Source organism: Apium graveolens, chromosome 11, assembly GCF_009905375.1.
Source record: "Apium graveolens cultivar Ventura chromosome 11, ASM990537v1, whole genome shotgun sequence".
In the NCBI taxonomy this organism is placed as follows: domain Eukaryota; kingdom Viridiplantae; phylum Streptophyta; class Magnoliopsida; order Apiales; family Apiaceae; genus Apium; species Apium graveolens.
In genome coordinates, this window is record NC_133657.1 from 162959852 (window position 1) to 162969622 (window position 9771).

Genomic DNA, 9771 nt, shown 5'->3' on the forward strand with positions numbered 1-9771 from the left:
GTTTAGTATATTATTATAAACTGACCCGGTTTTGACCCGGTGTTTTTACCGTGTTTTCTTTTCTACCTTTACTGCACTGTCCTATTTTTACTGTCCTAAAAGTTTCCTGTTTTAAATAGTGGTGAGCGCGCTGTCCGCGATACAGTTTTTTCCTCAAACCGCAAAGGATCTTCAAAAATCGTATAAACCACACCACGAAAATGTGGTGCGGTGTGGTGCGGTTCACTGCGATTTACACTTCACAAGTTCGAAAAATTTAAATAAAATACAAAATTTAAATTTAATCGAATTTTCAAATAATATAACACAAAGTCACTAATATTTTTCAATAATACACATTAGAAATTACACACTAGAATGTTTAACTTTTTTAGGAATTCAATTACAAAACAAAAATAACTTATAAATTATAAGTTATAATTATTCTAATAAAATTTAAATTATGATTTTTACAACTGGTTAAAAAATATATAGTGCACAACAATGCTTAATTGCAAGTCTATATATATTTTATATTTTTGGTAGTTAGTGTAGTAGAGTAGTCATTTTTACGGTCACCGATTTTCCTGTATGAGAGCAAGTAACCAAAGGTAGGTAGAAAAATACCTTAAGTCTATCATATCTCTTAACACTACGTCATAAATGACTTAACTGAACATTTGAGTAGGGGTGTTACCTAAGATTATGTTATTATAGATGTGAAATTTTCACCCTATCACAAAAAATACACCATGCGGGTTATTAAAGCTATAATACTGTGTTGCCATAGGCCACTGAGGTGTTAGGTAGAGATAACATGATATAATGCGTTGCTATAAACTAATAATAAAAGAAAATTTAAATTTAAACCAAATAAAATTTATTTTTATAAATATTTGATTTGGATAAAAATTCATGGATTTGTCTTGAAAAGTAATATTATATCAAATAATTAACTTATGAATATTTTGTAACAAGTAAAATAGTTAATTTAAATATCAAATTATTTATTAATTATTTTAATAAATTTAAATAAATTTGATTATAAAATTACTTTTTAAATTATTTATTCTCCATTAATTAAAGTATGTAATAGATTTATAGTTTTACAAACAAATTAGTAGTTTTATTGTAATAATTATAATGTGCAAAATAAAAGAAAAATGGATAAAGAAAAAGAAAATAGGGACAAATTGAAGAGGAGGGGGGTGGGTGGAAAATTGTTAGAATGCTTATTAAAATAGTGGAGTCTCCTCCCAGCCCCAGGAAACATGTATGAACCCAATGACGATAACATGAATGATAATGATACCCGCTCAAACCACCACTTTAAACACAAGTCCAATAACAAACTAAACAGCAGCTTAAACCAGTAATGTGAATACTAAGTGGATTGGTGTTTATATGGTTAATGCTATTTTTAGAGGATTTGGTTTGGTTTAACCTTGATTTTTCCTGATAGTGTGTCCATCTGGCAAGAAAGGTGGAGATTATATGTGAAAATTTAACTTATTTCCTGCTTCAGTTTAGGCATATTTTAGTTAGTTTGTTCCTGATAGTGTGTTTTGTAAGGCATCAGACAATGTCCAAATTATATACACTATCCACCAACAGGTAGTGATGTGTTTTATGGTCTCTGCACTGGAGCTACAACTTGAGCAGGCTCCTGGGCGAACGAATTCATCAACTCCAGACTGAACGACGATCATCAAAGATGAAAATTGAACAGTTTCTGAAAAAAATTGAGTGAGGAAAGGGCTGTATGGCGAAGCAGAGAGCATCACCAAAATCGGATCTGAACAGAGAGGAAAGGGCTGTATTAACTATTCATTAGTTTATATTTATTATTTAAATTGAGTTATTAATTCTAATTATTCTTGCAGTGTTTTTATTTATTACATTGAAATACGTGTCTATTTATTATTATATTTATGAAAATTAAAGAAAAAATAAGCAACAAAAGAACTATAAAATATAAATTTTTTAAAAAAATTATGTGGGGCTAGCGGTAGAAGCTAGTCGTTAGAAGCGAACTTTCGGGTGTGGGCCCCACCATCCTGAAAAAAATTCTAAGATTTTTTACAACATAATAAGTATGTTAATATAGAGTCCAACAGTGGGGCCCACCATGCTGAAAAAAATTCTAAGATCTTTTACAACATAATAAGTATATTAGTATAGAGTCCAAAAAATGTTGATATTGAGATTTATAGTAACAGAATATGGTATGTTGCAATAGAATAACTACTGTGTTGCTATAGATACTTATACTAACTAGTTACGGGTCAACATAACTCTGATGTTGTCTCGGCCCTTTTTTGGTCTTTAGTAACATTTTTTCGAATCTATAGCAACACAGTTTGCGTGTTGTTTAAAGCAGTTTATGGCGTAGTATAAATTTTATTAAATGAGTTCACTATTTATAACATATTAAATATTATGGTGCAATTTTAACCGCATTTCAAAAATTTTAAACCACAACCTGTACTGCATCGCGCGGTTTATTAAAATTCAAATAGCGACCGCACCGCGATAATTAAAAACCGCGTTTTTCGGTGCGAATTAGTGTGGTACAAACGGTTTTTACAGAAAAACTCACCCCTAGTTTTAAACTAGGTGATTCACAAAATTAGTTTAAAAAAACAAGGTGATTCACAAAAGTGATTAAAAAAGTGTGGCGATTTTTGTTTAAAGTTAAAAATCAAAAAATATATAGTTGATTTGATTTACTTCTTTTTAAAAAAATATAATTCAATAATAGAAAATATATAATTCTCAAAAACGGTTTATATATCTAAATATATACAAGATTGATATTTGTAATTATTTTTTAATTAATTATCTCTTATTTTGTGGGTTCTAACCAAAAGAGACTCCTTTGGTTAGAATTTATATTAGTCTAACGGTGTTTATATTACTTATTTATTTGTGTACTAATTATACCGATTTAAAATTTATTAAGTTTTTGGATTAATGGTACTTTCGTAGTTTGAATGTATATTTTGTAATTTAGTGCACTTTTTGGTAACTTGTAATAATTTTCTTTGCCTAGTTCTTATACTTAATAAATTTGGTAGTTTGTTATCATAGTTATTAATAGTCTTAGTTGCCTGTGTAGGTGCTACAATGTTGCTTTTTAAAGCTATTTGACTAACTACATGATACGGTAGATGAGTTGTGTGTTGTTTTAGTTTTTTTGGACAGGTCTATGGTAATTCAAATATTTAGTTTGTGAGTTTGAGACATCAAAATGGGTGCAAAATGAAAAATAGAAGGGGCTTACGATAATGAATTAATGAACGAAACTTTTTACGTAAGTCCCATGTGAAGAAGGTCATGGGCTCAGATATTATATCACTATTTATCGTTGTCTCGCTCAATGTACTTATGTTTATGGATCATTAGTTACCTAGGACACACATATCTCTGTGCACACATAAGCCGAGATCTTTTAAGAAAACAGTCTCTTCATTTTTTAAAATGAGGGTAAAACTGCATATGATATATTTTCACGAAACACGGCAACAGTGTTATTGGATAACATTGATGGATTGATATTTTTTTATCTTTCAGACTAGGAATCTCGTGATTCGAAGGTCCGGGAAGATTTTATCAACAAGTTGTTCTCTTTTCAAACAACATGCTTATTTTTTAATTAAATAATAAATTTTCTTGAATAAAAAAAATATTCGTCGAACAAGTTTGAACAAAAAAAATACAAAGGGATTAGGTGTAAAAATGAAGAGAAACTTGGGCATGCACGTGACATGATTAGTGAACATTTATGGACCAACTAAATTTATGTTATTTTATTGAAACTATATACAAGCCTCCGTGACAAAATGTACAAACCTCTACTATTTTCTTTCTAAACTAAAGAAATTCGTTTGAAAAAAACATAGAGGAATTCATTTGCATTACTCTGGTATTGAAAAAATCTTGTCAAAAAAAAGATTTGAAAATAGAATGATTTAAATTGGAGACCCCATTTTTATCGGAGACTAGAAAACCACCTATGTTCTGCAATTAAAATACTATGAAATATATTATTTTGTAAAATATGTTCTACGAATGTCAGTTATTCATTAAAATTGTTGAAGATTATTTAAGTTTAATAAATATAATGTGTATATTCTTTAATTTGAATAAATGTTCAGCAAACTAAACATTTTTCTTAGAATAAAACATTTCATATGCAGTATATGTATGTTATTCAAGATTTTGAATAAAATAATGATCTTTTTAAAATATTATTCGCAAAATAATACGTTTTGCAACGTTTTTATGCAATATTTTAGTTACAGAATATAAGTGGTATTCATGGTTTACAACAAAAACATGGTCTCCATCTCTTAAATTTAAATACTCAAATATATTAATATCTTATCTGGGCTTAAATTGAAGTTAAAATGAGAGTGCTTGTTAAAATGAAGTAAAGAATAATCAATTTCTTATTTTATAACCTTTTATGCAGTGAGTACAAAAAAATTATAAAACAATGAATGACAATAATACAACTATACATTTTATGCAAGTTTTTCTATACGTGATCAGACTCACATCTCAACTACAAAGAAACATATCATGGCTCACCACAGATTCACACAACAATCAGAATTTCCCTCCACAAGCCTCCTTCGAATTTGTTCGTGCTGACTGCTGTTGGAGAGTGCTAAGTTGCTGACGATAACAAGAACCTACCTCAAATGCTGGGCAAGGTACGCGTTGGCAGCCAATAAATAAGCCTTCAGGAAGATTCGTATAAAACAGCTACTGTGTCAAGCCAATCAATGGGCTGTTGACATTATTGAATATATAGCAAAAATAAGTTATATCTTTTCTGTAGACAGTGTATCAACATCAGGTTTAGTGTTTATTGGACATTTAGAAGCATGCTGGCAATAATTGCATTTCCAGCGTTCATCGTCTGAAATGTAAGTGGCATCCCGTTCACCCTGCCAAAACTCAAGAGAGCCCTTAATTTGACTACTTACCCAGTCAGAATCAAATTCAAATTGGTCTTCACCAATCAATGAATGATCTCTTTGAGATTCATATCTGCCCAACAAAAAAAGGAACAAGTGTCATATACTACTGAATTTTTTTTATAAATGACAAGGGAAAGAGAACATGCTAGCTAAGCCACCTAAGTATGTCAGTAATGGTGCATAACTGAGAAGTCCTTAAAACGAATGAAGAGAAGAGGTGAATATGCTAGAGTAAAAAATGAATGTATGGTTTATTGTTTGATAAATTCCACAAGTGCACAGAATGTAGTTTAAAAAAGATGAAACAGTTCCCAACTGTGCCCTAGCCTACACACCTTGCGCTCATACCAAATATATAAGTACTGTGCACAATCATCTTATATTCATTTGTCATTTAAAAAACAAATGACATAATCATCTAAATTTATATAATAAACATATTGGATTTCAAACAGTTTCGTGAGTACCTCAGAAGCATCAGCTCATGGGCAAGAGGCAACATTGAACAGGTAGTTTGATGATATCGCAATAATTCATTAAGGGTCTGCATCGAAAGTCATTAAAACACAGTTTATGACAAAGACCACCAAAAAAACAAGCCAGAGTAAAGGCATTTTTGTGAACTTATAAACCCCAGCACATATTTGTACCTGGGCCGGGAATCCTGACTTTGCAGTATTCTCCCTTATATCCTCACAGAGGATGTAATTAGGATTCAGAGAAAAATAATTCAGAAACTGTTTGTAGGGGAATTCATCAGTAATTAAATTGTCCCACAAATATTTGTAGCACATTAATTGAAGCCTGCAAAAGTAAAAATTAAATGCTTAGTTTACATTCTTAACAATCTGACAAAGTGATAGCTAGATATGTCATAGTAATATCCACACCTTCCATTTCTCCTCTGCGGATCTCTAGGAAACCCAGCCTGTGATCGCGTTTTAGTTTCCACCAATGTCAAATTCCTCTCAGTTCCTTCCAGAGGCATTCGGATTTCATCAATCACTCCCACCATCCAGACACCATGTGCGAAGCCTATTCTGAAATAAACATGAATGGTTTATTAAAGTAGCTTTGAATGGCTTTAAAAAAACACACCATCATTGAGGACTGTAGATGGCGTAGGAGCAACATTTTGTGGGAAGGACATAGACATCAAACTCAAATACAGGCATACAACAATGATTAACAATGGCCTCCTTGTTTAAGCAAATAAGTTGCATTTTTTATTTAACTGGATCCTAACAATGTGACGATCTTACATGGGCAATTCTCGTGTCAATCCATCAAATAGTAACTGATTTACACCGCGAATAAAATTCAAGACTTTTAAGGCCCATACGTCTTCATCTGTTTCGATATGAACTTTTACTCTCCTTATAACCTGCACAAAAGTACAGTACTTATCAGAAGCCTTAAAAGAGAAAATAAAGAGTAAGAAACTACAACAATAGTTAATCTGAATATGTTTAGTCCACCGGAATGGCATGGTAGATGCTAGAAGCTTTAATAAATGAACGACAATGCTGCTAGAGTCTTTAGTTACTAAGCATCCATACCTTCGGTATCGAATATAACTATGAATTGAACCTTTTTAAAGTTCCCTAGTCTATTATGTTTGTTTATTCATCAAAAACAAATATATTCCTAAATCAATCTATTCCCAGGCCAGCTCGAACTCCTTTTCCCAACATAGAACTCCAACCCAAAGGGAAAACCAAAATAGTCATTTTCAAGGTAAATGCTGATGCAAGAGTTTTTGAATTACGTCAAAAATAATTACATGGCAGCGACAGTCACAGGCTTTGACTAGGATAGCAAATGAATTAATGTTGCTTATAATGTTGCTTAAAATTACCTCTTTTTCAAGAACTTCATGACGAGCTTTACCAGCTTTCATAGCCTTACTTGCAAGTGGTTTGCCATGACAAAAATTTAATTCTGTTTGTTTCTCACACCATTCCTGATATCAACAAAAAAAACATGATATTTGTGGTGAGTTAGCAGAGTACGAATATTGTTTGCTAGTTTGAGATGAAGTGACAAACAACTCTAGATACTAGTTCATGCATAACTGTAAGGGTAAAAAATAAACTAAAGATTTTTACTGCAAAAAAAAAACAGGCACTAGGAGAATAGTATACAACTCTAGGAAACGGTAGACTGCAAAAAAAAAAAAAAAAAAATTTAGCACTAAGAGAAGAGTACACAATTCTAGGAGACAGTAGATAATATGTGGAAGCACCTTGACCTTGTTTGTGAAAAGAGTCGCAATAAATATAGTGCAATCTACCAAAGACCTCTTCGTCTAGCAGTTTTTGCCCCACTCCCTTCACGGGAGATCGAGGGTTCAAACGTGTGTGAGTGTAATCAATTATTAAAAAATAATATATGGTTCAATCTGGAAGAAGGGAAGAGTGCAAAAGGGCATAGGCAAACATGAACTATTAAAGTCCAAAGAAGTATCAACGTCACAAATTTGATAATGTGGGATAAAAACACTAAAAAAGATAAACTTGAGTAAAGTAACTGCAGAAAATCCACTACCCGAGGATTCCCTAACCGCGAAAGGGATAAAAGCTATGTATTGCAACCCATAAAAGAGACTCAAAAGTCAAATCAATCTTTATAAACAATCACTGTTTATCAAACAAGTTTAATGATACAGAGGCACAACATAAAGTAGAGGATAAAAAACTAACGGAAAAGTGGGCTTAATTAAGATTGTTTATTAACTAGTCATGGTATATTAAACTTTTCAGTAACAAATCCTTTAGTACGTATAAGGGAGGACCAAATGATAGTATTAGACACTTATATAAGTCATACAACTCCTTGATATAAAAACTGAACGCAGATGGCATAAAATGCAACATAGTGTTCCTTCCTAAATCATATAGTACCAGAAATTAATTATCACATTCATATATTAAGATGAAAGTATGAAACATAGTGTACTGACTACTGATCAATGTTTTCATCAATTAGTAAATGATAAAGAAAGAAAAGAAACTAACTTGCTCCAACTAGACTTCACCGTTCACAGCATAGAATTCATAATTTAGGATACATTCAGGGCTACTGGCTGCCAGAACCAGACATTGAGATTCTAATAAGGTATTAAAGGACAAATAGTGCTTTAACTATCAATCTTAAGAAATATAAGCAATTTAAGCAATTAGTAAGAAATGAAGAACATAATTATAGAGAACATGGTGAACCAAAAAGTTCCATTGACTTTAATATGCTAAAGCATTTGTTTACTCTTCAATCAGTCAAGACAAAATATCCGTATAATAGTATTAACACTGATACAAATATTAAGTCCTCTTAATGACTTCAGGTGCTAAAGTACTGGCAAGTTAATATGATATCACAGCTCTTTTAACCTGCTGGTCTCCCAAGTCATGGGAACAGCAATATTCTCAATACATTTAATTTGGACACTACGGTTAAATGCTGACACGAAGATGATCTCATAAATCCACGCTTCAATCCTTAGATGGGCTCTCATATAGTAATTTACTAGTATTTATATAGCGGGTGAATATAATGAAGTGATTCACTGCACCTAGAACCTAGCCAAGATTAATATCATGTAAGCCTAATCTAGATTAGTCCATTTTTTTTTCATTTTAAAACACTTAAAATATTATGATACATTTCTTATAAGATTCGCTAAACTCAACCGAAAAGAAAAGCATGAATATAGATACATATATATATATATATATATATATTCCAAAATACATAGATTAATGCATTACTTTATATTAATTTTAAGGAGTAACATTCAATAAATGAGACACCCTAGCTCCAATATAAGTTGGTCGAGTTTTGTCACTTTTCCGGATTTTGTCTTCCTAACTAAACTGCACTCAACTCAACTCATGTTATAAATCATGCTGGACATTGCCACACACACGATCTAATCATACTAGTCCCTCATACAATCTATCAAAGTATTACAACTAAAATTACAAAGACAATTCAACATAAATAACACATTCCCTAATTAAAATCAAATTATATAAAATTCCACTATTTCATAAATTCAATGGCTACATTAAAAAAGAAAGTGTTTCGAAATTTAATATCGAAAACAGAGACACCAAAATTCAAAGTAAAAACAAAAAAGGGAAATAAATATGGTACCGAAGCAGTGATATCGGTTACAAACAAGCCTCTCTTCCTGCGAAACCGATGCAACAACGACTCGTTCACTCTAAACCTCTTCTGCTGTTGTATATTCTTATTCTTACCACCACAATCTTCAATATCAGTAGAGCATTTAAACAAACCTCTTTTAGATAACACAGAAATGGAATGAATAGACCGAGTCGCAAACCCAGTTGTGGCGAGAGCCAAGGCCGAGTCAATAAGCGCCATTTCTTCTTCGCTCACGATTTCGATAGGGATGTGAGAGTTAGATTGGGTTTGAACAAGAGGGGTGGTGTTGGCGGGTGGAGAGTGAGTTGGTGACTCGGCCGATTCCACCTTCGTTTCTGACCGTTGCGTTTCCATCGGAGGTGGAAGCGCTTTCGGGTCGTGGGATTTTTAAGTAATTTTGCTATCTCTTTTTTTTTTATATCGGAAGTATTCATTTTTAAGTCTTACAAAGGAAGCAACTACAGTAACGATTCATTTTTTTTTAAAGGAAACTACAGTAACGATTATGTTTAATTTACTATTATCTTATTATTATTTTTTTACATAATTTCTGAACAGTACATTGCAGTTTATTATTTTTTTAAATAATTAATTGTATTTTGGTGGCCGTTCTGTATTACTGTTCTGTCATGTT

General features: G+C 31.8%; 1 protein-coding gene across 1 annotated transcript; it reads right to left on the bottom strand.

Moving 5' to 3' along the window:
* Positions 1-4412: 4412 nt before the first annotated feature.
* On the bottom strand, positions 4413-9546 carry LOC141695054 (exonuclease V, chloroplastic). The gene is made up of 7 exons (XM_074499291.1): positions 9123-9546; positions 6826-6930; positions 6230-6351; positions 5858-6007; positions 5618-5771; positions 5435-5511; positions 4413-5037 (listed from the first exon to the last, which is right to left on the bottom strand). Exons 1-7 carry the CDS (start codon positions 9489-9491, stop codon positions 4809-4811), a joined length of 1206 nt encoding a protein of 401 aa, XP_074355392.1. The 5' UTR covers positions 9492-9546; the 3' UTR covers positions 4413-4808.
* Positions 9547-9771: the final 225 nt, after the last annotated feature.